Source organism: Takifugu rubripes, chromosome 20 (genome assembly GCF_901000725.2).
Source record: "Takifugu rubripes chromosome 20, fTakRub1.2, whole genome shotgun sequence".
In the NCBI taxonomy this organism is placed as follows: Eukaryota; Metazoa; Chordata; class Actinopteri; order Tetraodontiformes; family Tetraodontidae; genus Takifugu; species Takifugu rubripes.
This window is the reverse complement of record NC_042304.1, coordinates 10,263,151-10,290,514: the sequence shown is the minus strand read 5'-3', so window position 1 is coordinate 10,290,514 and position 27,364 is coordinate 10,263,151. Positions and strand designations below refer to the sequence as shown.

The 27,364-nt window shown below is 44.6% G+C and overlaps 1 protein-coding gene across 4 annotated transcripts; it reads right to left on the bottom strand.

Annotated features, from left to right (window-relative positions):
• Positions 1-1,156: 1,156 nt before the first annotated feature.
• acap2b (ArfGAP with coiled-coil, ankyrin repeat and PH domains 2b) lies at positions 1,157-26,339 on the bottom strand. Of its 4 annotated transcripts, XM_029828014.1 has the most exons (26): positions 25,938-26,339; positions 19,923-19,980; positions 18,832-18,951; positions 18,265-18,318; positions 17,380-17,438; positions 16,778-16,961; positions 14,913-14,957; positions 14,730-14,825; positions 12,131-12,205; positions 11,121-11,132; positions 9,930-9,992; positions 8,673-8,785; positions 8,426-8,477; positions 8,188-8,288; positions 7,981-8,086; positions 7,676-7,884; positions 7,449-7,518; positions 7,217-7,311; positions 6,912-7,114; positions 6,321-6,422; positions 5,755-5,847; positions 5,433-5,665; positions 5,205-5,314; positions 4,993-5,103; positions 4,756-4,817; positions 1,157-2,523 (listed from the first exon to the last, which is right to left on the bottom strand). In XM_029828014.1, the coding sequence occupies exons 1-26, from the start codon at positions 25,988-25,990 to the stop codon at positions 2,420-2,422; spliced, it is 2,583 nt and encodes an 860-aa protein (XP_029683874.1). In that variant the 5' UTR covers positions 25,991-26,339; the 3' UTR covers positions 1,157-2,419. The 4 variants fall into 4 exon arrangements, with proteins under 4 accessions (XP_029683874.1, XP_029683877.1, XP_029683875.1 ...); XM_029828017.1 differs by lacking the exon at positions 6,321-6,422; XM_029828015.1 differs by lacking the exon at positions 9,930-9,992.
• Positions 26,340-27,364: the final 1,025 nt, after the last annotated feature.

Here is a 27,364-nt window from a genome sequence, read left to right as displayed (position 1 = left end):
TTAGTTGAAAAAAATAGAGAGAGATTATAATAATGCTTGTATATATTACACAAAGACATGAAATCATAAAGCATTTAGTACATCATTTCTGACGGAACCGGTCCCGATGGCCGCGATCCACCCGGGTTTTCTGTCCTCCCGGGCAGAAAACCCGGGTGGATCGCGGCCCTGGGGGCCCGGGTCCCGACCTGAGCGTTTGTGGGCCACTGTGGAAACATGACAAAGCACTTTTCTATCAGCCACGAGGGGGGATCCGCTTCAAAATGCATGTAACAATAAAAACCGACACTATTTAATACAACTCAATGCACAATAAGTTCACTTTGACGTCATATCTTAATATAGAATAATAATTTATCGCATCGGAGCTATAGTGTTGGTCGTTGTCTGTGATGCGTTCACGGACAGAAAGTGGGAACCAGGGCAAAGTGAAGCAGCGCGGACTGGTTAAAATCGGTGTTAAATCCTGCATCAGATCACAACAACCAGGCTTCAGGTTAGGACCTGTGCACACGGACACGTCCTGCACTCCGTCAGGCCCGGCAGCGGCGTTCACGGACCCTCCCGCCGCCCCGGGTCAGCGGCTGTATTTTGATGGAGGGAATCGTCTCCAGCCGCGGCTCTTTGTCTCTCCACAGGCGGGCGAACCGCAGACTTCCTGGAAACGGTCTGGTGGTGGCGGTGGAGTCCCAGAAGAGAGAGCAGCACCCGGGCCCGGGCGGGCCGGCACGCATGAGCTGACCCGGAAAATGCAGCGTGTGTAACGTGCATGTTTCCAGATGGGGCGAGACCGACCTTTGACCTGCTGCGTCTGTTAAACAAATGTTTCTGTTCACCGGTGATAAGTTATTACCGTAATAACGTGATCCGAACAGACCCGGACGGTTACACAAACACGCGCGAGTTTTATGGGACGTGGCAGTAGTGCAAGGTTAGGATTGATAAAATAATAATAATAATAATAAACATCTGTTTGGAATCTACTCAGGTTTATGATTATTGAAGTGAGAAAATCGTAAAAGCGGGGGAAAGTTTATTTAAAGTTGCGCGTATAGTGGTGGACAGTGAGGCGCGCCCCCTGCCGGCAAACACTGGTATTGCGTTAACCCGCCACAAAGAACTGAACGTTCGAGTCAAAAAACAAAGAATCCAGCCATTAATCCTCAGTCCGTGTGTATTGAAGGTCTTACATGTTACAGGTGGAATATATAAAATACATGGTTGTATACAGGCTGTAAAATGAGCTTCAAGAGAAAAACCAAAAGATCAGCATGTGCAAAAGCCTATTTATATTTCAAGTACCAGTGACTTTATATTGCTCTGGAGAGTTCAAAAGTGTCTGTACAAAATGTACAATCATCCCATGTTTCAGAGGTTTCTCTGCTTCATATAAGTCACCATTACCCTTCCTGTCAACGTGAAAGAGAACTGATGAGTTTACACTTTTTCAGGACAAAAAAGCAATAATAATGATGCATTTTTGCCTCTAGAGTACGAGACGTGTGTGATATTTGTGTCTCAAATGGCACCAGAAATCAGACCTGTACAGAATTTACAGCTTTCACATGCACAACACGTTGCCAACTGCTCATTAGTTCATGCAAAAGTAAAAAGCTTCTAACTGTTTCAGTATTTGAGCTGCATAAAAGTCAACAGAAACATGGAAGAGAAACACCTTTTTAACACAGCTGCGGGCGTTTCGTTGCGCTGTAAACACAAACATCTGCATTTCTCCAACTTGGCAATGTTCCCTCAGGAAAAAGGGGTGTGGCCGAATCTGAAACGTTGAGGATTTGATCTTTACAATATTTAACTATTCTGCCTTTCCTGGTGAACGTTGCACTGATTTCAGCACAGCTGCAGGTTTGCGACACGAGTCGACCGGGATTTCGTCTAAAAACAGTAAACGTCAAAACAGGAAGTTGTGCAAAATCAGAAAAAGCAAAGTAAAAGCAGGATCGGAGGCGACGGAACTGAAGCTTTCCTAAAGAACTAAAAGGTCCCTGTTAAAAAGACTCATCTTGATAAAAAGGAAGAATTTAATAATGAGAATTACGAACGCAGCATTTTTAAAGGTGGACCAATGAATTCTGATGTTCCAAAAAAAAAAATAATGCATTGCCCACGTTAAAAACAAGACAACCCAGAAGGAGCTCTACATTCAGATCTGACTAAGGCTTCGACTCTGTACCATTAATGTGTGGAAGTCCAGCTTGGACGCTAAAAAGGTGAGCGCTCCTCCTCAGAGCTTCTCCACTTGAAACGCTGTTTCCGCAGCTGCATTTCAAATTTAAACGGACACAAAGGAGCTCGGGGCCACACCAGACACGGCAGCGCTCCGGCCTTAATGCCGAAGCGAGACGCTCTTCCGTCTCCCAGGGGCCCCGCGGACGGCGTCCACGGCTGCCAGCTGACCGGGTCAGGGTCTCTGAGGATCGTACTGCTGGTAGCGGTTCAGCTTCTCCGGATCGTTGGAGGCCATGTGGGTGAAGTCCTGGAAGATGTCCTGGTAGGTTTCATCCCCTGTCGGAGGGAAAACAAGCGTGAGAATCCAGCAACGGCGGGAGATTTCCGACCTCAGAAGACCAAAGCTTCACTTCTGTTTCACATCCTTTGGAGAACTTTAAAGATCTCCGCTCTCACTTTAGCCTTATGCTGATTTTACTGTGAGGTTATTTAACAGTCGAGTAGCCGTCGGAGGCTGCCCAAGCCAGCGCGCAGCAGGAGTGTGTGTGTGAGCAGCAGGAGTGTGTGTGTGAGCAGCAGGAGTGTGTGTGTGAGCAGCAGGAGTGTGTGTGTGAGCAGCAGGACTCGTGCACGGGAAGCAACTGCCGCAACAAGAGGAAGAAAAAGTGGGCCATACCTGTCGGTGTTGGCCCGGCTTGAAACAGGAAACAGAAGCAAAACAGGAGAAGCAAACAGGCGTTTGAGGAATGAGCAGACGTTGGTTAGTGACTGGACAACTGAGAAAGAAAGGACGAGCCCACGGAGATGGAGGTTCATAAGCAACTGTATTGTCTTTAAAGTGCAGGAGTTTATGTACAGAAATACAGCTGTGTTGTCCTCGGCGCCCCGAAGGAAACAAGAAGGAGAACAGAAGAAAGGCACAAACCCTGGGAGCAGGAGCAAAACACAGAGATTAAAGAGAACATTAACAACAACAACAACACGGCGGCCTCCTCCTGACTCAGAGCAGGTGGAAAATTCCCCGTGTCAGAGAGGCTTCGGGAAAACAAAAGAGATTCAGGAGACTTTTTCCACAGGAGGAGAACCTCCACCCTGTTGTGCTGCGGTTGCCCCAGCAACAGAGGCGCTGGAGGACACGGTGGTCCTACTGGACAGGAGGAGGAGGAAGGACAGAGAAGGTCACAGCTCCTGAACATCCCTCATCACGCCCTCATCAACTGATTGGAGGAGCGGGGGATGATTTTGCTCCTCTCCTGACGCCTGATGTTGACCTTTAAGGCGGCGCCGCCCTTCAACAGTCGCCGTCCGCGGTGAAGAAAACAAACGTCCGTCTCATTCAGGTCCAAAACATTTCATTTACAGAGTAAACAAACACAACACACCCATCCATAGCCCTCAACCCTAAACCCTTTTAGAGCTATATTCTATATTAAAAGTGCTTCCATGCCCTCTTCATGTGACGGGACCGGGACAGGATTTAGACCAGCAGGTAACCAGGATCTGTTCTCTTTCCAGACCGTTGCCTTGACGACCTGCGATGCTCCCATTTGTCCCCACAATGTGCAATCAGATACAATCAATTCACCGGCACTGAAGGCCTTCAGCAGATTACAATTCAGGATTTTCCCGTGTCGAGAGGCAGTGAGCCAGGACGGCGTCAGAGCAGGCAGCAACGACCACGGGACCAAAGGAGCAACGGCCGAGCTCATCTCAGCTCCGGACGGACGTCATTTACATCTTTCAGAGTTTCAACGTTTTCAATGAGATGTCTTATTGCATGGCTCCTGGAACGATGTAACCACAGCAACAGGATGCATAACCTTTGTACAACAGCTGAAATGTGTTTAAAAAGAAAAAAAAGTTGGTATAGAAGTTGCATTAGCATGAATGGGAATGTGCAGGTCTTTAAGAGGTGGTTTATACACAGGCTGCGTCCCTCTTCCAACATCAACTGTACAGGTACGAGTGTTGCCAGGCAATAATGATGACACTCAGCTCTGAGTGTCCTTTTTAAAAAAAACATACAACCCAAGCACACAAAAAACAAGTTAAAAAAGTTCATCTTCACTTTGCACCTCTGAACAGCGGGAACGTAAACTTAAAGGGCTGATAAGAAGTTCAAAGTAAGGATACATATGTTTCACTTTGTACCGTCTGTAATTTTACATGAACGCTGTGGTTGTTCCACTTTGGAAGAAACATCTGGGGTCAAATCCAGAGGTGATGGCTTCCACCCTGTCAGTGCTACGCAGCGCCCTCATGTCCCACCCACAGCACAGTCACAGCAGCAGAAGCTCGCCAGCAGAGTTGGGCTCAGTTTATTCAGAAAAGGTGGCTCCTGTGAGACGGAATCTTTATACAAAATCAGAACAAGCTTCTGACGTTCTTCTGCTCGACTTTTCTGTTAAATGACCCCAACTCTAAAGCCGCAGGTTTACATTTCTTGCAACAAGCCAGGGTTGCCACTGCGAGCGCCTGGAAATCAAGACTCATCCAGCTGCAGGCTAATGAACTCCTGCATGCACTTCCTGTACTGCATCTCGGTGGGGCTGTTAGTGTTATATTGACCTGACTGGCTGTAGGGTCCCTCAGCCTCTCGCATCTCCTCGTTCATCTTGGCCAGGCGCAATCTGGAGAGCAGGTGAAGGAAAAGAAAGGGGTCAGCCACAACGGAAGCTGGAGCGGCAGTGACGCCTGGCGGCGGTAACTGGTACTTCAAGGGTGGCGTTCACAAGCACAGCAGGATCAGGGTTGAATTCTACTGAACATGTTATAATAATAAAAACGGAAGATTCTAATGCTCACAGTGTGACGATGTCTGCGTTGGCTGCCTCCACTGCTATCGTCAGGGGGGTCCTCTCATCAATGTCTGCTGCGTTTTGGTTCGCTCCCCTTTTTAGGAATAAACACACTTGCCTAAAAGAGGAGGGGGGAAAAGTCAACCTCTCAATAGATAAAAGACGTTGGACTGCAGCCGGCATTCTTCTGTGATCTGAGGTGAGCTATGGGAGACGAACCCAGTGTGTCCCAGCATGGTGGCGTGGTGGAGCGGCCCCCGGCCCTGAGCGTCCTGCTGGTTGACATTAGCTGCATTTTGGAGTAAAAACTCACAGGTGACCAATGAACCCTGGAATTGAATAAATGTAAACACCAAAAAAATAAATAAATAAATAAAATCCCATTACAAAATGTTAACTCTTGATTTGATGGTTTCAGGTTACATCCCTGCTAATATCTGTGCCCACCCCTTGCACGGCCATCATGAGCGGCGTCCTCTTGTCATCCTCTGTGTTGACCCAGTTGACCTCAGCTCCGTGGGCCAGCGCTTCTGCCATGTCAGGCAGGCTGCGTGCAAATGAGGCCCAGTAGAGCTGCAGGCCCGGGCTGTACTCTTTGGGCTCATAGAAGACCCTCTCCTTACAGGGGGATGGAGGAGGCAGTGTGGAAGGCATGGCCATAGGTGGAGACTCATCGGCTTCTGGAGAACAAAAGCAAGATTCATTTTATCATTAAAAATGGAGGTTCAAATTCCAATTCGGCTGTTCGCAGCTTCTGACAGGTTTCTACCTGCTTCAGGCAGGTTGTTATCAGCGGGAACGTTGGTCAGAACCTCTCTGCTCCCATCAGCGCTGTTCTGGATCCCGCTGTCTGCACTCTTTACTGTAAAATAAGTCTGAGTCATAAAACTGGCGGGGCGAAAACCTTTGTGTCGTCCAGATGATTCAAAATAATACGACCACAGTTGTGTTGGTTCTGGGGAAGCATGCTGGTAGAGTACATCATTATACACACTCATAATATCCGCTTGTAATTTTAAAAGATGCTTTTTTTTCCCAGAACAGATCAGATGGTTCTAATATTGTCTGAAAGTTGTCAGGAAGTTGTTGACAGATTCCCACCATCACCTTAAGTTTACTGTTCCTATAAAGCACAAACAGGATGAGACACAAACAGATGTTGAACACGGACGTGCGTAAGGAAAACTCCCCAAACCTGAAGAAAAGCAAAACGTGGTAAAGTGACAGGATGACAGGAGGTCTGGAGGAGGAGGAGACAGACTGAAGCACAGCCTCAAAGCAGAAGACACAGGGGGGGTGGAGAAGCGACACAAAGACTGAGCATTTAGTACTTACAGCTCCTGAGCTTGGAGGAGTTGTCAAAGTAGGAGAAGAGCGAGTCAAGCTCGTCAGGACAGAAGAGAGAGTCACGGCGGACCTCCGAGCCACTGGCAACAGCTACCACAGGGATGACGGACGGTTTGTAGGGCAAAGGGTGAAAGGTTAGGGAGCAGGGTTGGGGGGTTAGGGTGAGCATGGAGGGTTAATCCAGAAGCACAGAGCAGCCAAAGAGAAGAGGAGAATGTAAAGAAGAGAAGAGACAGAGGGAATCGGGGTGGAAGTACAGATCATTTCACTATGAGCTTGGCGACACTGGAGGAGGCAGCTTACGAGAAGCAATGGGAGGCAAAGAAGGCTGCGGCGTACGCTGGCAGAGAGCATCCAGTATGGGTGGATGGAAACTACCCCATACGATTAAAAAAAAAAAAATAATCACAAATCACAAATGATGCTGGCTTTGCCTTCTGAACACAGTAGAAGCTGATAAAACAGGAGCTCCAGGCCTTTAAACCTTGCTGTATTTTATCACCAACACACAAATTCAGGCTGGGAAACTGCTGTAAAACCACAAGAGGAAAGGCTGACACAAGACGTCCATCTACCGACCTGACTGCCCAGAGACGTTTGACCCAGGGCGCAGCTTTGGGGTGGGTGGAGGTGGTCTCGGTGGCAGATGCTCCGAGCCGGAGCTCAGCCTCTTCTCCTGCTTGCTCAGAGAGACCACTTTGGTGCGGAGCTGCTCGTCCGACGGCCGACGAACAAACCGGCGGTCCACGTATTTGGCTTTGATGTAGGACTCCACTTCATGTCTGTCAGGAAACAGATACTAATTTTGTACTGTGACGAAGCAGCATCATTAAATATCCCAGTTGTTTGACTGACAGGCCAATAAAGCACAATATTATGTCTACCTTGGATCTCCAGGTTGTGGTTTTATGGCTCCCAGCTCCTCGCGCCGAGCTTCATAGATCTGGTTTATTGCTCCATTTCCAAGTTCACACATCAGCTTTGAAAGGTTATTAATGAGAATGGGGTTAATGATTAAATCATAGACACTGAGGCATCAGCAGTAATTATACAGGAGAGAAGTTCACAACAGAAAATTAATTATCTGTTTAAGTGCAGCAGTTTTTCCTCGCTCACCTTTAGTAATTCTGGCTCCCATGTATCCAAAGTCAAAGATCGAACCTTAGAGAAATGGACCCCCAGGCTCCTACCAAAGAAACGGTCAACAAAGGCAGATATGAGAGTGAAGTTCGGGTTTTAGCCGCCAGGTGGAGACTCCTGACAGAAATGTGTTGATTGTTTCCCTAAACTAATACTTCAATGTATTAACGTTCATGAATTATCTGAAAGATGTCTGGTTTTACCTGTGGATGCCAGAGCACTGTATACAGAGGGTGATGCCCAGGTTGATGCTGGCCCAGCGGGGGTCTGGCTGACCACAGTCACAGCAGCAGGCATTGCCTGGGATGGCCAAGACCTTCTGTAGGGCGCTCTCGCCTTTCAGCGATCTCTCCTTTGGCTCTCCCCCAGAGTCGAGGCTGCCCGTTGATGTGGATGACTTCCTATCAAGCTTCTGGTGGAGAAAGTTAAGAGGAGGATGCTCGAATGATCTCCTTTACCGCCATATTTAAGAATTTCTCCCCATATTCAGAATCTGTCTGCTAGTTACCTCGCCCTCTTCCCCCTTGTCACGGAAGGCGGTAGCGATGCTGTTCTGGACGGCTTTGATCCAGGCCTGTCGAAGCTTCTCTGAGTCTGCCTGCAGGATGCAGCTCCTGTTGGGACACGGAAACATCACATAACTGCTGTCTGCTCCATATGTTGAGAGAGGGCAGCGCGGCTCCACCTTCCCAGCTCCGGCGCTCTTCAAACTTACTTGGTGGGGGACACGACCTCGAAGCAGAAGCGACGCTCTATGTCCTCACAGTGTTTGACGGTGCATAGTCTCAGGTCCTCAACCACTACTGTGGGCGTATCCTGAGGGGACATTTACAATACGGTCAAAGCACATCTGAGGTTTGCGCCCAACATTCAGATCAAGCTCGCCGGCATTTTTGCTGGAGGTCAAATGCATATTTCACAGTGGTCTGTACGCAGGGAGTCACTTGACGTACCTTAAATTTCTTCCGATAAACTAGCTGATTGTTCTGGATGGAGAACCAACGCCTGAAAAGACAGATCACAAGAGTCGGCAGAGTCACGTGCAGGTACGAGTGACGCTCGGTTTTGACTTTATTTAGTAGGGATTAAGGCCATGAAACTGCCAAGAAGGAGCATTCTATTAATACTGCAACATAACCGCAGAGTTCTTAGCACTGTCCTTAGTACTGACTGAAGCAAGTCATAAAGATTTAAATGAACCTGTTCCAGGTCTTGAAGGCGTTGCTGGCCCGCTTGAAGAGATAACCTTCCATGGCGATGCCGTTGTCGGTGTCCACATTGTACTCGAGCCTGGTGTCATCATTTGAGAAGTCCTATGCAAAAGACAATAGCACACATAAAGAGTGAGCATGCTGAACCCAAAGAAGAGCAGAGAACTTTCATTTCTCTTGCCAAACACGACTCTGCTTCATCCACGCCGTCTCTGATTTAACAGGCCGAAATGGGAATACAACCCACAACCACCACAACATTAACACCACACAGCTGGCGTGTCAGGACATGGCTGAGGCCTCTGAGGTGACTGGTTTTAGGGTAACAGGACTTAAATCCAGTACAGCAATGATGCACTTGGAACACTGTTATTTGACCGCACGCAACTGTGTCGTATTAGTTAGTGAATTAAAAATAAACAGCTCTTGTAAGACAATAACTTTCCATGCATCTTTCCTCTACATGATGCAGCTGGTGTAACTCAATCTGAGGTGTCATGAGAGAGTAGGAACAGTGAGTCAGGCTTTTAATGCTGGAGCCGCTGCCACGCTTTCCTCTAGCCCACTCTTTTCTGTGTGAGTATGAAGACTCAATTTACATTATAGTCTGTAATCTGTTACTTTAATAACCCACAGAGGAGCAATTCTCCGTTGTCCTTTCTGCAAACATCTGTTTGGAATTTGAATTATAAATTAATTATTATTAGACGAAAACACGCCTGAACACAAGAAAGTGAAGCGAGTGATTCCTGTTAACATTTGAATCTGTACTACATAATAAATCCCTGTTACAACCGTGGTTTGAGTGTGTGATTGTATTATAAAAGAAATCCCATATAATTAAGATACAAAATTGAACTACGGCGAGAGAAAACAACTCCAACACTCAGGCATGCACACACACACACACACACTGCAACAGCGGCATTGGCCTACTATTTAACCTTGTTACATGACAAGAGGAGATGACCTCTGACGAGTTTTAGTTTTCTCGACAAGGCAACAAACCGTCCGGTCAGATCAGAGGAGCAAACCTAGTTCACTGCAGCACGTTTTGGCACCAAGGAGGAGGCATTAAACATGCTGCATGGTCGAGACACCAACACAGATGCACTGATGTAAGCCATCAATGTTAGAACACACAAATGTGCACACATCTCTACACCATGTGATGCTCTCCTAGTGTGCGCTGAAGAGCAAAGAAGCAAAGAAGTCACACGGGAATGGATGCGGTGACTCTACGTACAGAGGACGACCTCCAAGCGCAAAAGTTGCGGCAGTCTGGCAAAAAGTGGGGTTCAGCTGCCTCCTGCAACATCACACACACCAAGAGAGGCAGTGTGTATTTTATTACTGCTGGACCAAAAGGATGTTTTTAAATGGAAAGAGCAGACAGGTGAGAAAAACAGTCAAGGGAAAGAAGCACAGCAACATTACTTATCCGCAGACGAGTCCTATAAATAGACACAGGCACACAGTTGTAGAAAGACCCACTAATAAACACACACTCCTCACCAGATACCAGACGTAGTGAAAACGGCTGAAAATCTTCATCTTTCACGGGTGTCTGTGAGTGTCTGCCTGTGTCTCCTCATCCTCCGCTATCTCCCTGTGTAGCATCCTCGTGTTGCCGTCTATCCGAGCAGCCTCACACATCAACAAACTCTCACCTTCTCCCCTTCCAGTCTGTCAAAACTTTCGTCACTGCCGCTGCTGCTCCTCCCCTGTGTGCTGAAGGTCACCCGAGTCTGTCTGGGTGTGTGTGTGTGTGTGTGTGTGTGTGTGTGTGCACGCACATATGGGAGTGTATGAGAGACTCAGCTGGGTAACTATTGGGCTAAAACAGTAGAATGTGCACATGTTCTTAGGAATACATTTATGTTTTATAAATGAAAGATGTTAGGTCAACTTTTCCAAGCTGACAGGAGACTCACATTTTTTAAACGTGTTAAATTATGTCCTATTAAGTCTTAGACACAACAATGGTCTGACATGAAGGAATTTCTAAGGTAAATGTCAGCAGACTGTCTTTGTCCTGCAGCACCTCTATGACACTGTGTTGCTCTGTGTTCACCGAGCTGCTGCAGCTGCTGAATAATGTACGGTAAATAGATGGCGTATGCTTGACCCCCAGTCAAGAGACCATCCATTGATGCCTGAATGGAAAATGCCCTCTATTTGCATGTGGATGATAATATGAGATTTATGTGCAAGCTACACTACCTGGCCCGGGCACAAAGGCAGCATCCCAAACCAGTCCAAGGACAAGAATGACATAACTGCACTGAACAGCATCACATTAGGTCTGTTTATGAAACTAACCCACTGCAGCACTGAGCTGGCACAGGCTGCAGAGCGAAGAGTATCTATCCAGTCGAGCAGCTATAGCCCAAGAGTCAGTGTGAATGGTGTAGAAAGAGGAAGGAAGGAAGCTTACCTGTAGAGCAGCCTGATGCACGCAGAAGAGGAAATTGGACAAAGCGACAGGAGAGAGTGAGTTAGGAGCACGTGTGTGTAAACAGCAGGATCAGAGACAGCGGTGGAGAGAGGAATTTAAAAATAGCACCAACTTAAATGCAGAGGCTAACTCTTCAAGGACAGGTGCAGGATGGCACACATAACATCACTAACAACACACTGCAAGACGGTGCAGACATCAGAGTGACAGAAGGACGAGAAAAAAAGAAGCCACGGCTAACAGCTGGGGAGGAGCTGACAAATGTAGCCTGGAGATAATGAGCTTGTGTGATGTAGAATTAAAGCTCAACACTTAAAGAGTGTTTTAAAATGAAAGCACAACTAACGCAAGTGTCAACAATAAAGCGTTTCAATGTCAGATGAATGACGGTGTAATATGACATGAAACCCCAAGTGTAACGCAATAAATTACTAAAGAGCAAAACTCGAGTCTGCTGCACAGGTACATTATATGGCTCACCGTGGACATTAGCATTAGCATGGATGCTGGACAAAGTTTAGAGTAGAAACCCAATCGTGTGTGATTGGTTAAGGGTTTCCGTCCACCATCAATAATGCAAGGATGTGTGGCTGACCTCGTCCATAAGGCTCACCTTACACTTGAACAGAAGAGCACTACCTCATTCACTGAACAACAGGGAGTAAACTGCTGAAGTTAAACACAAAGTAAAGCTATTAACTAATCACTCTGCCTTCCCCACACCAAGGATTCAGATTGAAATAGCTACAATAAGAAAGTTCTTGATACTTCTTTGGCACCTTATAAAGCGTTTCATCACAATTTAAAAAAAAAGAAAAGAAAGAAAAAGCAATGATGATTGTGAACAGTGGGTAAGATTATCTCTGCATGGGGAAAAAGATAAATTCCCCAAATGGGTCCTGACGGTTTACCTTTAATAGGAGGGGGATGAAAAGGAAAGAGGAGGATCTAACTTTGACGTGAAACTGTGTGTGTTTTTGTGTGTGTACCTTCTGTTGGATTGTAGAGTGTTTCTGCTCCATGTCCCTTTTCTCTTTGGCAGCATCAACCACCAGCTGGTCCAACTGCAACACACACACACACACACACACACAACAGCTGATTAATCATGCTCACCAGACCACCTGCTTAGAAATGCTGCTTTAAAATAGCGCCACCCAACATTCTACATTGGATAAATTGACATTTTCAACATTTTCGGGTTGTATTTCTGCATCCAAATCAAAAGTTACCCAAACAATCCGGGTCTCTTTTTGGAAAGACCCTTTGACAGCCGGCCTGTGTTGCCATTTAGAAGGCAGGAATCTGTGAATGTTTATACCAATTCCACAAATCAATTACAGAAAAGGGAAATTGTCCAAGTGGTCACACAAGCTCACACCTCTCCTGCTCCAGCTCACTATTCATATTCCCATTGAGCCCATGGAGACAAGGCAGGCTTTCTCCTCACTAAAATTAGCCTTGGCACAGAGGATTCATCATGTGTGAAATTGGATGGCAGATGACAAATTCAGCCCATTCTGATCGTGCCGCTGCAACCGCCACCAGAAAACAAAAAGGCATCTATCGAGCAAAGGAGGGCAAAAATAGACAAGGCTAAGCCACAATGCAGTCATTTATTAAAACATGCTGTGCGTTTAAACTTGGTGCTGAATATTCCCATCTGCAGCGAAGTTCTGCTCTGAGCCATTCGGGTTTCAACATTAGCACAAACACAAAAGCATCAGTATCTGATTAAAGGTCAGTCTAACACATTTAAAACATAGTGTTAAAGGCAATCTTGATTTACTGTCCTACACTACCTCAGATTTTAAATACACTATCACCATCGTCAGGATTCTGCTGTAAGTGCTGATTGTTATTTATGAGCTGTAAACACAAAGAAAGACAAGAACAGGAGAAGGTTAATGGCTCAGGGAAGCCAGTTAGCCAAATGAGGTAGAAGAGGGTGGAACCAAACTTCCTCTCTCTTTATTTATTTGGGGGGCATGAGAGCTAAAATTAGAAATAATCAGTGTTCATCAACCAGCTTTTTAAAATTAAAGCTAAAAATATAATCCGACAAAAATCTGAAAGAAAAACAAAACAGAACTCTGAAGTTTTGCAGACGTTTGTGAGGGTTGAGTGTGTTTGGTTTAGAGAGGAAATGGGTGGACAGCAGAAAGGCAGGCTGATAATATCGCATGAAAAAATTCCTGCCTCATAATAACAAAACACATATTACCGTCCAGTCCATTGTGACTTCTGTCTCTATCTGCACAGACAATCACCTGTCTCCTGAGAGACTCACCTCAACTTCTACATCTTATCTATGTTGACCAAGGAGCCGCCGACTATGTCAGGAAGAAACAACATCTGCTTTCAACCTGAGACATGTAGGCACTCTGCTGCGACATGTAACCATGTTATCAAGCTGAATGATTCCCAGAAAAGGCCCCTGTGACTAAAAATATGATAAGAAATTAATTTAAAACATAATGGAATGTTGCAATTTGTGTTTACTACATTTTAAACCTCTTGAATGGGCAAAAAAATGTTCAAAGCTGGAGGATGTTGGAGGAATAAACCCAGTTATATTTGAGAGAAAAGTATCAGGACAGTCTGATGTACCTGCTGACAGCTCCTCCACACCTCCCTGCAGAGCCGCTCCACCTTCTTCAGCTTCATGATGGCACAGAACACAGAACCAATCTAAACAAACAGCCCTCGTTTGGCTGCCTGGCTTCAAATGTCCCCTTGTCAACGAGACAAGTCTTTCAGCGCCGTTCCGCTTCAGCTGTTCAGCAGCTTAAAATCAGTGCTCCCTCTTCGATTCACCTTTATCTGGTCGCCTTTCCCTCCCCACTCACACATTCCTCAGTGGATTCTTACTAACTTATTTTCCGCTTTATGTATATCTTTTATATTATAAAGGCTGCATTCTGCCTCCATCCACTTCCGCCCATCGGTTCTGTCCTCTGCCTGTTGTTTCAGTTTCTGATGCTCTCTGGACTTTCCTTGTATTCCCTTAGTAGCGCTCAAATGCTCCCTTGTTGTTTTTAGTTCAATCCTCCTTTCCTTCTTTGTCCTTCGCACCGATTTACCAAATAGTCCCGTCTTCTAGCTCATTGTTCCCAGCTGCAGAGTCCCCTGCATCGACCTCTGCCTGCTTTGCTGCCGCCATCCTGTGAGTCTGACTGTGGGAAAACTCAACGGCAGCTTTCTGCCCGCTTTCTCATTTCTCCGCACTCTAACAGCAGCTCAACTGTGATAATGATCTTAAAGTCACATCGAGGCCATCCCCTGGCTCAGAGGGACGGCTCTGTTTATAAAAAGATGCACGCAGATGTAGCCGCTTGACAAATTAGGATTGTTCAGTTCGAAGGTGGAAAAACTGTTTTGCAGCTTTTAATCGCATTCCTTTGTACAAAAAAAATCTGTCTCCCTTGCCTTTTGTAAAATGAATAAATGATAAGGTATCTTTCTTTTTCACTGTTATATCTGTTCCACAAGGTCACTCCATGAGCAGATGGAAGCATTAAGGTGATGTCACTGATGACGTTGTGGAACAAAGGGGCTTCATTTACACGTATATTCACTGGTATTTACCTGTCCGCCAAGCAGTTTCATTAGAGGTTGTAATTCACTGAAGAGGTCATATCCTTGGTGGAAGAATGTCAGGTGGGCGTACATGAAGGACAACATCTGTAAAGAAGCAACGACTATTCAGCGAGCCAGAAAAAATGGTCCTGGAAATGCCAGCAAGTATCAGGGATAATAAAATATACTTACTGATTTTAGGATTTCTGATCTTCTCTTGGACTGCAGTACGTTGATCTGGAAAGAGCAAACATCTGCTTTTGAGCATAATAAACGACGCTAAAATCAAATAAGACCAAAACATGACGCTGGAAGTTCACGCTCGATCACGTTAGCATGGGCAATACCAGCTACTGGCTCCAGGGGGCGTACCCCACCTCATGTTTAATAGAAGGACGTTGATGTCACCTGACCGACCACATTATGGCTCTGCATGCTCCCGTCTCTGCCCTGTTTTTATCGCTCTTCCCCACATTTCAGTCACCAATAATCCTTCTCCTATGTCTTGTTTAATTATATTCCTTATTTGCAGCATCATGTTATAAGTTTTCACACCATTATGCATCCTCAAAGTACCAAAGTGAGGGGGGTCTTTGTTCCCCAAGCAACATCTACCCTTGGTTTAACCACTGTTTATGACTGTTAGCTACGCCTACGTAAGTTAGTTTCTAGTTCTATGCGACCTTATCGACTATAAACTCATCACCTCTGCAATCTGTAACGCCGTGAACGTCTTAACTAGAAATAAAACATCTGCACTTTCTTTTAGAAGTGCCTTGATTCTCTGACTGGAATCATCGTCCATAACCTGCCGCCTCATCCCGCAGTCATTCGAGTCCTACTCTTAAATAACACCAGAACTATTTAAAAACGATGGCAATGCATTTTTTTCATCCAGTTCCCCGTGGAACAGTTTCGCCATTTCAAATCTCAATTGGGTGAAATCAGCTGAATCCTGATCGACTATTCAATACTCAGCAGGGCTCCGTTTTACAGCTGGAGATCCACTTCTGTATTCGCTCATGCATGAAAGAAACCTCCTGCATTCCTATTTTTCTTCACATATCACAGTAAACTGGACACTATTCACTTTCTATTACCACAATAAACTGGAAAACAAATTCCTGCAATAAGTCTGAGAAATGACCCACAAGTGCTGACAGAAATGCAGTAAAGTATAACTTCTTTGCAGAACTATTTTAAACTCAGTGGTACTAGTTTATCGGCTTATACGTAGGTTTTCCTGTAAACGGACTTACAGTAAGTGTTACTGCGGTGAAACAGAAACAGAAGAAGGTATTTTTAGATGCATATTTTGGATTCCTAGTTTAATTTTGGAGGAAGCTGTGCTTGTAAAATATACTTTTTAAATTCAAAAGTCAACAGACACAAGCATTCATTGGTTTGTGTGGTTCAAAATGGTGACAAGTGAACAGGTTTTACAGGGAAAGATCAAAGACAAAGATTTTGGCTTTAAAAAAAGAGTAGGAGTCGTAACTAAAGGGTTTCTTGTGTACTTTATTTCTCTAGCTCAAGGTGCTTCATATTACTTATAATCTCTTTATCCTTCACACCTACAACAGACACAAGATGCTGCCTAATCATTGACAAAATGACTTCTTCCTGCCTCTGTTTTCAACATTTCTGCCAAGAATGCTGCACAAATGTGAAATTCTTATTTCATGTTTTGATTCATCTTATGCTCCCGTCCTTGAAGCTGTAAATCCCCTCACATCTTCCCCAGGAACTTGAGGACAGATAACTTTTACTTAATCGTCGACATCCGCATCATTTCAAGCCGAATCAGCTTGTTAATGTCTAGGCTTGCAAGTCTTTTCTGGTGAAATGGCCACTGTCAGTGTGTTTTGTTCCACATTGAGAGCACAGCAGAAACTGCGGTCGACTTTTGAAATGAATGTCAATAAAGAGGATGGGCGGAGCCAAATATGGCGTTATTTTGCTAATGCTGCTCGCTGCCTTGGTAACCTGTCCCATGTAGAGCACAGTTGTATATGATATGTGTAACACCCATGTCCGTCCCTGCAGGCGCGTCCTACCTGTAAGACGTAGTCAAGAACGATGTGTCGGAAGCACTTGCGTGTTGCGGTGAGGATACTGGTGGCTTCCTCCACCTCATGCTGCTTGTTGCGTGGAGCCTGAGCATTCTTGATCAGGGCTGCCTCTTTTTCCTCGCTCACTTTATCAAATTGCTTCTTGGCTTCTTTGAACTTGCGCAGGTCACTGCCAAAAATTGAAAGGGGGGGGGGGGGGGGGGGGCATCAGAGGAGTACAATTTTGAGCATATTGCCACTCTTGATTCAAAATGGCCGAGAGATGATGTTTTCCATTTTAAGAGGAAAGGACACTTCTGAAAGGATCTTCTAATATGAAATGTTGAATGGAATCAAGATTTCTAAGTATATTCTCAGAACTCTGTGGGCTGATGTGGTGGGTAGTCAGTCCGGCTGAGCCAGTGGCAAAATCTGTAAATCCTAAAATGAAATAGACCAGCGAGGCCCTCTGATTCCTCCCCTTACATAAAAAAGCACTCAGAAATGTAAGCTATATCTTATGGTTGGGACAGGCATCAAAAGGACAATTCACCCTGCTTTAAATCTGCCAAGAGACAGAAACGGTTTCTTCCAGTATCAATACTTACTCTTTGACAAATGTCTGAAGCTGGGTCTTGATTGATCTTTGGGCCTGATCAAATAATATCTGTAAGCAACGGAAGGCAGGAAATAAAAATCAGTTTCTAAGATCTCAAGATAATTGAAAAATTCAGACATAAGCATCTCTTTAAGTAGAGAGACATTCATTTTAAACCAATGAATAGTGTGTTCGACAGGATTTTGGGCCTCTTTTCTAGATTTTGTCAACAATTATCCAGTTATACATAAGCACGAGAAAACATATGATGAGCTTTTTTTTTTATAAGACTATTACCCCACATTCTTCCTTTGAATTGATTTACCCTGTCAAAGCCTATTAAATAATCCTCTCAAAAATGCGCATCAGTGTGATTTCAAGGCTGAAGGAGACAGCGTGGTCAGTGTGACTGAGGGAAGATACCAGCGACAAACAGATGGAACCCTGTGCTGGACTGGATCATGTGCTGCACAACTGCTGAGTCCTAGAAGCTATCTGAGGGTCAGCTGATGCGACCACACTTTCCACTCATGAGTCACAGTCTCTGCACTGTGGCACCAGTGGCTACCAGGGGTCCAGTCCAGGAAATACAAGAAAAGAGAGTTATGGCAGGATACACGCCCTGAGGGTTTGGGGATACTAGTTTTAAAAAAATGGAGTTGCTGGGGAAAACATAAACTACGCCAACATGCAGCACTCACGGCTGCTTTCTCATTCTAAACAGATGTTTCTTTGACTGCTTCCTTTTCTCATACCAATGACAAGCCTTCTCATGCACCCATTTCCTCTCTTGTTATTGTCTTTCTAGCAGTGAATAAGCAGCGAATAACCCCCCCCCCCCGTTCCCGACAGGCCCACCTGACTTTTATAGTCTGGCCTCACTTGGAGGACATACCGTGTGATAGTTGATCATCTCCTGAAGGCTCTCAGCAAACTTTGTGAGACTAGACTGTTGAGAGAGAGAGAAAAGAGGGAGATGGTGACGCTTGAACACAAAGTGGTTTGTGTTCGAAACCTGGGGTAAAACCAAGTAAAACCACTGGGGTCAGCCAATGAGTCAAACACACAAAGGCAGACAGGAAGTGCTCGCCTGGCCGTGTAAAATTCATGGGAGCAAACAGAAAAAAACAGAACACGGGAGGGTTGAGCAGGCCTCCTAGTGTTAAATTTAGAGCATCTATGGAAACGCCGTCAATGATGAAAATGTCTAAATCGAAAACAAAGAAGGTAGTTGGAAACCAGAGAGGAAGTGCAGCAGCTACTTAATTCGTGGGAACTAGCAGGCTTCCTTCTGCTCATTTCTGTCTGACTTATATTTGCATTGACCCTGATCACAATTACAGTAAATCTCTGAAGGTAAATAAAGACACCCCCCACAGTCCCAACAATAGTACACAGTGTTGGAGTACAGGCAGGTGATTTTAAGCAGATTGTTTTCAGTGACATCATCTTGTTGGTTTACCTCGATGACCTCGTCTGTTGTGGACTGCTGGGCTAGCTCTCGGATCCCACTGACAAACTGCTTGTTGGCTGCATTGTAGGCTTTTCCAGCATCGATCATGCTAATGCACAACTTGACCAGCTACACAGGAAGACAGAGACTCTTGTGAGTGGGAGATGATTTAGGAATCTTAGAATTACTTTATAGAATTCTGTAATCCAGAGCATGGGACACTTGAAGGCAAACCACCTTCTGGTAATTAACATTAGCTGCTTCTCAGTGGGCTACAAAAATTAGGATTATATAAACTCATAAACACTGGCAGGTCTCCATTCACTCCCACAAGCAGAGATGACGCGGCCTGGAGCCCAAGCTGCTGAAGAGTACAACTAAAACACCACGTTCTGGTGGAAGATCTCTGGTCGGTTTATAAATTAAAGCTGATGAATTGTAAAATGCTGAGATGCTTCTTATATAAAGTATTAACAGATGACACAAAACGGATCAGTGCATCAGGTGAAAAACGAGGGTTTATTTAGTTTCTGGACTCCTTTGTTCTGTAGCTCAGTTCCACCCATGAACATGTACACATACTATGGTGCGGCCAAGCTCGTGCCCGCAAACATCGTCCCTCCATTAGATCCTTCCTCTTCAGTGAAAAAGGGGAAGTGAGACTAGAGCAGAGTCACGGTGGTGGGAGGAGGAGGAGGGCGGTTCTTTGTAACATTGTAAGTCCAAGAATAATGAACTTGGTTGGAAGTCTCCTCCTCACGCTAGTGAAAATATCTTAAACTGGGGGTGGAGGGACTGATTCATGCTCGCTCTGATTTATTATTAGTGTAGGTCAGTACTGAGAGAGCTGAGGGGAAAATGGAATTGTAATTTCTCCTACATGTGTAATAACATCTTTTGTCATGACTTCTCGGTCTTTTAATCCTCCTATCAAGCACAAGCCACGTACACAAATATGCATGTCTCTGAGTCACTGGCAATATAATGGAAATAGGCTGTGGGACAAACACGAAACCCTTCACTAAATTACCACAAAAGATGCCGGGTTCATAGTGCAGTGCATGGACAATCAAGCAATGTTTTCCATGGGTGGTACTCACTTTGTCGAGCTTGGATTCCAGCTCACACACATCCCCCTCCACTTCCTCTATTGTGGCTCTAAGAGAAAGAAAAAAAAAAAGGGAAATTCAGCATGACATGCCTCCACAGCAAAATGATAGACATATTCTGCAATGATTATATTAGGACAATATAATAAAGGCATCTTAGCCAAAATTCCAGATCTGCACTCAAGGCTCATCAAGTGTAAGCTAGTCATGAGTTCTGGCGTGACATGCTGGATAAACTGGGAATGCATTACTAACTTACTCTGAGCCACTTTATTTTACCATCTTTACAACATTTTATGATCCCACTTCTGTAAAAACTTGGAAGATTTTCCTGAAAATCTAGGCTACATTCAAAGGGTCGAATACAATTTCAGTCCGCCTGCAAATAAAACCAGTAAAGCTGCACATATTCATTTTAGCACCATATTTTTTGCATCAAGTTTTGCAATTATAAGAAAAATTAGGAATGTAAATAGAGAATTTTTTTTAAAATATAGGCGTTACTTCCTTAATAACTAGTATTACGTAAGTGAATTTTGCAACAATTCCCTGAATCTACCAATAAGCTTTCTTCAACAAAAAAACACAGAATCATCATAATAATAGTGTTTTTAATTATTATAATAATAATAATAATAATAATAATAATAATTAAGTGTCAGGGGGATTTTGAATGTCTGCAAACTGGATAAAAAAAGGAAGAAAAGAAGCTAATGAGGTTTGTTCATGACACACGCCTAGAAACAGGTCTGGCTTTGAACCCTTAAACAACACGACAGGCCACAGCTTGGCTGACCACAGGATTAACAGACGGGCCAATTAGTGCTGAGACGGGCTGCTTAAAAACAGCACACAAACACGGGTTTGTAAATGAAGTCGTTTGCACTGAACAGCAGCTACAATATCTGCAATGGAGATGAATTCAGCTTTTGTAATATTAGTTCACGGTTGCTGCTCAGTTTGTTGAGAAGAATACAAACCAATAACTGGATGTGTTCCAGCCCACACCTCATTACTGTCAGGCTGCAGTTGGACTTAATAATAGAAGACTGGTCGTTCCCCTCCACAGCTGAAATGAATCTTAGATGTCTATCTGTCTTATATGGCAGAGGGAGCAGACAACAAATCAGTGCTGCAACTATGTAATTACCCAGAAAACCACACACAAAACCAGACTGGATGGAAATAACCCCAGCACAGCACCCACATAGGTTCAACCCATTTCATTTAGGTGCTAAACACATATTTCAAGAATGTACTGTATCGTCCACGTCTTATTAATACATGCAAATATGGACTCACAGGAAAGAGAAAACAATATATGTCCAATTATATGGAACGGTTAAGAAACCAACCAGGGGACTTTAATAACTGTTCAGAACAAGAGGGCAGACGTGGCCAAAAGCAATAGCAAAAATCCCCCCATACTGAGACACTAATCCTGCAGATAGAGCACGCTACGTGTCGCTGTACCAAAGGTCATTCCTCCCATGACTCACCTACAACCGTTAATGTTTTACTGAAACACTCTGCTGTGTGATGCAGAGGCTTTGAAATACACTCTGGCCGTATCATGTTTCAGTGGGAGAACAAATGAGGAGCTCTCGGATTAATGGGATGAATCCTCTTCAGGACCGCCATAAAGGAGGTCAGCCCAAGGCAGATTCCTTGGAAAAACTCTCTGGGACTTTTAACAGCGATGCAACAAGGAGAGGACGACTACTTCCTCCTAATACTGTAACTTGAGCCTGCAGGGCGCACTTGCGAAAGTGCTGACAAAAAAAAAGGAGGGGCCTTCGCAAAATGAAAATCTGGGCCTTGGCCTCATAGTTCTGACCTTGGAACGTGTCCAGTCTGAGACGGGGATAATGAGCCGAATTAGAATTTCTGAGAAAACGACTCCCAGGCCCCACAGACACAGACTTTGATTACCGTGCATATAGACAAGAGGTCCTCATATGTATAGTCTGTGGCTGCCGGCCAAGATCACAGAGGCTGACATTACGCAACCTTACTTCTAATATCAGTTTTCTTGTAGAACTGCTGTCTTATCTAGAAAAAAATCTCTCTGTAGCACACAGGAACAATGGTCTCATTCAGGACCCTCATCTCCCTCATTTCAAACGACTACTCCCTGGTATGCTATACATGTGACATACATACTTCACTCACATGCAGCCTCACACCCTGTAGACACGAGTCCAATGTTGATAGAGTAAGACTACAGCCGTAACATGGTGAGAAAGCCCAGATGTTGATGTTTGTGGAACTTTATAGCTACTGTAAATGGTGTAAAAGGAACAGAATTAGAAAATATGGGCGAAATGGAACGAGTAGAGTGTAAACTAGGGAATGATGATATCCTGCTTTAAGTGATGTTTGGGTGAGGAGATGGAGCTGAATCTAAATAAAGAGAGACGTGTGGGATGAGAGAGACTAGAACCCATGTTGGGAGACGGGGGAAAAAACGTTAGCTTGTAAACCACATCAGTGGGAAACAGGCCGATTCAGCATGGCTGAGGGAAGGCCGGGGCCTTATTTGGCTTCAGCCTGACCAAAATCACACAGACGGACGTCCATTCACATGGACGAGACATAATTCACCAACTCGGAGAAACGGTCTATTTTTAAAGGAAGCTGCTGTTGTTTCAAAGTCACTTTTCGATGTAGTGATGTCGCCCATGGGAAGTTAAGTAGTGAGCAGTATCCAGGCAAGAAGGCCGACTGTATGGGCTGCATCACCTTCAGCAGGCAGATCTATCTATAAGAGCAGAGATTAATAACACGTTTGCAGTGATTCAGTGACAAGCAAAGCCTCTCTGAAACAGCCCTGAAGGCCGTGCGCAGGACTCAGTTGAGGGAGGTTAGACAGGTGGGTCGGCCCAGTCTTCCCAGCTCACTGATCGCCTGCTTCTGGTAGAGAGTTGCACATTTACAGTCATTTTAAAGTATTTCAAAAAGAGCGTTATGGATAATATCGCTTGTTTCGGCCACACGACCATGGTGGGGAGATTAAATGATAGCTCCACCACCATCACGCCATTTTCTTCTGGTCTTTTTTTTTTTAATCCAGCATCATCCGCTACAGAGTTTGATCCCAATTTTAGCTTTTCCCACAACACATCTGCAAACTCCAGTTAGCCAAAAAGTAGATTTCCTCCAAAGAAACTTTAAATAATCTGCTCTGGATGTGCCCATCTGCATTACAGCTCACTTTGATGCTCCCTAAGTCTGTCTTACTTAGTTTTGTCTGTTTTGTGATCTCTATTCTTTTTATTCAGGAAGATGAAATGTGATGTTTGTGTTTTAACTTGGCTTTTTCCATCCATGTGAGGCCCATCTTTAGTTAATTCCACAGTACTTTGATGGCAGTCTTGGCTGCTTTGTGGAGTGAAGAAGGGCAGCGTTTCAACGCTGTGGCGTATATCCTGGAATTGTGTGCAAGCAGCAGCGATTGCGGGGGGGGGGATCTCCCACTGGTGGGGAACGCCCACCGTGGGATGCACCAGCTTCGGTTTAAGATGATGTCATTTTTAAAGATAAACAACTACTCTGGCCCCGGGGAAATTTTGCCTCTTTTTTAAGAATCATACACGTTCCATGATGTCATAGCTGTAGGAAAGAGAGGAAGGATTAACAACTAAAATATTACAGCGAAACGATCAACGCGAGGAGAGAAAGATATGGTGCTTAAAACTGGACTGGAGACACACGTCTGACAGGTATTAACCAACATGGCGACGGAGCACTTTCCCCTTCCCATTAAGCTAAATAAATTATGGGTTTCCTGGTAGCCTATTTGAGTTGGAATTGCTCAAAGCTATGCAAATTACTCAAATGTCTTTAAAAGCTTTTGCCGTGTTTAAACGGCAGCTGGTTAAAAGAGATGTTTCTGATAATGTTAATTACAACGTGACTCTCCTCTGCTAACTACCATGACGATTAACCACGAAAGAGAAATGAACCCGGGGGCGAGTAAATCAAAGCACAACAAGCCCGGCGTGCTGGGCTCTCCCCTGGGAATATACTGTAACAGGGGCGCTGGGCCGTGGCCGCTCTGCTGCGTGAAGCTGCCGCTCATGACTCAGGAGAAACCAGAGCTGTTCCAACACTGACCTCACACCATGGCTCCAAGCCAGGCACGGAAGGAGAAATCGGGAGATTGGGAAGCAGCGGCGGTGTTATGCAGCGTTAAATACAGAAGGTTACCCCAGCTCGGAGCTCGTGTCAACAGGTTCATTTAGAATCAGATGTCGTTTCTGGTTCAGTTGCCAAAAATCAACAAAAAAAAACCAAAAACAAACATAGTTCTAATTTAATATAGCATACAGAGATGATAAAGGAAGCAGCAGATTACATATGTGAAGCATTAACTCAACTTCCGATGGAGTGGAATTCTTGACCCTAGTAGATGATATGAGCTAACCACAAGTTTAGTTTCTATATTCAAACTGAAACCCAGCCTGTTGAGCTAAAATGGATCATTTTTGCACCAGTGGAACTCCTCTAGGCTGATCATGAGACAACCCGCCAACTTAAATAAGGACGAGAGGGGGAAAAAAGGGACGTAAATCAAACTGTGCCAAATTACCACATGAAAACAGCCCAGTTCACATTTGGGGACTCCATCTTTTCTGACACGTAGTTGAAAGCAAACACCAAAATGGAAACAGATGTGAAGCGAGTTAAATTCCTCGCACTGGTCCCTGTTTCGTGATTTTAACCCATTTTCGGTGTCCTCTTCTCAGGCCAAACGCAGCGATTGTTTGCATTTCCCATATCAGTTCCAACCCATCTGGATGAGCCCACGGGTGAAACACAGCCAGGAAAAAGATCCCGACACCATCTTCGAATGTAAACGGATGGAAATAACTACTGGGCTGTTGTCTGAAAGGTGCCTACAGCAGCCTGGCTTGTGTCGGGCTGGGGGTCAACGTCTGGCTCGTCTCAAGAGCAAATTTAGAAACCGTAAGTTGGGAAAAACTGTAATAATGCTACAACCCTTCAACACAACGGGATTTCACAGGAAGTGACAGTTATTTTTAGCCTACGTTGGCCTTCATTATCTCCAAACAAAAACGATGCAGAAAGATAGTCTTTGTTTTTTTAAGTAAAAGGGACACAAACTGTCTGCAGCGGTTTAGAACTTCAGACCAAAACCGTCTGGAAAACACACAACAAACCTTCGTAATAACGTGTTAAAGATCCCAGAGGTGACAACTCGGAGGGAGTCACACTTCTCGGTGGGTTTGTGCAAAAGGCGAGGTTGCGAAAAGGCACTTCTGCAAACCTCCTTCTAACATCTGTTCCTCGTTTTTGTGGGAAAGGATGGAGCAGCAGCGCCGGGGGTTGGGGGGTCTCGGGGACGAGGCATTGATGCACATCCTCCCGTTTCTCAAGAGCATCGGAGAATGAGATTTAAGGGGTGACGTCCAGTAGGGTGACATCTGTTAAAAGGGAACGGATGCACTTGGTTGTGCTGATTTCAGAACAATCCAAGCATTAAAGCAGGAACCCACACAGTCTGTCTAAAAATGAAACATTTTCTGTAATATTAAATCTGCCATCTTTTGGAGCGAGATGATGTGAAGGTTGTCTTATATTTGTACATAAAACAGAAATCCTGAACTTATGACACCGTACTGTATGAGTTTATAGTGCTGCATGCTTGAACTTGAGGGCTCGTCTACCAGATTGTGGTTTCGTTCATTTAATTTTAATACCCATTCCAAATTTTACATAATTTATGTCCGCCAAACTGGCATCGGAACAGTTTGTTACTGCTCATTTGTGCAGACCACACTGGTCGGGATATTTTATGTCTGGTTTCCGACCCCATTCAGGCGAACTCCCAGCCGGGCCGAGCTTTGTGAGGGACAAATAGAGAAGTCGCAGGCAGCAAACAAGCGCAAATAGATTAACACAAGTTAGCAGCCTGCTAAGTGGACATTTATTTTAGCGGTAAATGAACACTAAGGACAAAAACGACTGCTTGTCATCACTTACCGGAACCGGGGCGAGTCTTTCAAACATTCCTCGAAGTCCACGGTGATCTTCATTTTGCCGAAGAGGTAAGTAAACCCGCCGCTCCGCGCACTCCTTGATTAAAGACACTAATCCAGGCTGAGTCTCTCGGGCTAATTAGCTTGTTTGCTAACGTTCCTGTACCTCTGTCAGACCAGCTGGCTCACACTCACTCCCTGCTCCGCTAGCCAGCTAGCCTCTGTGGCCAGCAGCTACGATTAAAAAGTCGCGGCAGTGCGACCATGAAACATATATAAATGGATCGGAGTGTATTAGCGGTCAGTCCTCCCGGAGTAAGTGTCGTCCACTCGCTAGGTCATAGCAGAGAGCTGACCGGAGAGCAGCTTTTCTTCAACGCAGATACTACAGTCTCTCACAAAGATCGTCTCGAAAAAGAGGACAAACCTCCCTGTCCGGCCAGTCTAGCGTCTGAATAATACGACATCGTATTTCCCGTTGTGATTTTAAAAAACAAAGGTAAGTTCTTGCTGCATCATATTAATAACTGAAAACCGTTTTGTTTTTTATATGCATATTCTAAATGTAATGTGTACGGTTTTTTTTCTATTACTAAGCACACCCGTTTCAGAAATCCTCAACACAGAATTTTAGTCAGGTAATATCTGTGTGAATTATTCCCCCGTTGGACTATACACACGTATTTCGTTATCTTCCCACGATTAAAATACGCTTTCCAGACGTTATAAGAAGTCAACTGTATGACAAATAGTTTAACATCTGTCTCTGCATACACGATCTTTGCGCCAGTTGACAGGCGCTTCCTGATCGTTGGAATTATCGTCATGAGGATCGGATCGTCATTTTTTCCCCTTCCATCTTCACCAGGCTGTAATTTTTAAGTGGCCATTTAGGAAACACTAACGCTCCCAAGTTAAAAGTGACATCTTTCATCTATGGGTGGAACAAATCTCTACACCGGTCGTATTAAAAAGCATGGAACACGGCCATACACCAGCGTAAAGACCGATCACTCAGAATAATCCTGGAAACAATCACGATCCCTGATGTTGACCAACCAAAGTAGTGGAAAAAGCAAATGTAGAGTAGAATATTTAGGGCAACACCGACATCAGCTGGTCAGTACATGTAATAGACGATCTCAATGAAGCCCTTCCAGAATAGTGGAATGGACAGGGGTACTAATATGGTTTCTTTTGTGGCCATCGTTTTTTAATGCTTTGATTTCCAAAGGTGTAAAGCATGTACTACCTCATTTAATTGAATTTAGTGTTTTTTAAAACTTCAAAACCAGTAAATATAACTATATTGTGGAAAAATAAAGCTTGTCTGGTATGATCTTAAATTAATACAACTTTTATACTTAATTTGGCCAGCCAAAGAGAATGGGGACTTTTTGTGAGCTGCAATATAATTTTGCTTCAAGTGAC

Coding starts and splice junctions, on each gene's coding strand:
- acap2b (XM_029828014.1), bottom strand. CDS start 25,990: ATGAAGATCACCGTGGACTTCGAGGAATGTTTGAAAGACTCGCCCCGG. Junction 16,962..17,379: donor CTTCAGACATTTGTCAAAGA/GTAAGTATTGAT, acceptor AATTTTTGGCAG/TGACCTGCGCAAGTTCAAAG. Junction 5,104..5,204: donor ACCATGCTGGGACACACTGG/GTTCGTCTCCCA, acceptor CTCCTCTTTTAG/GCAAGTGTGTTTATTCCTAA.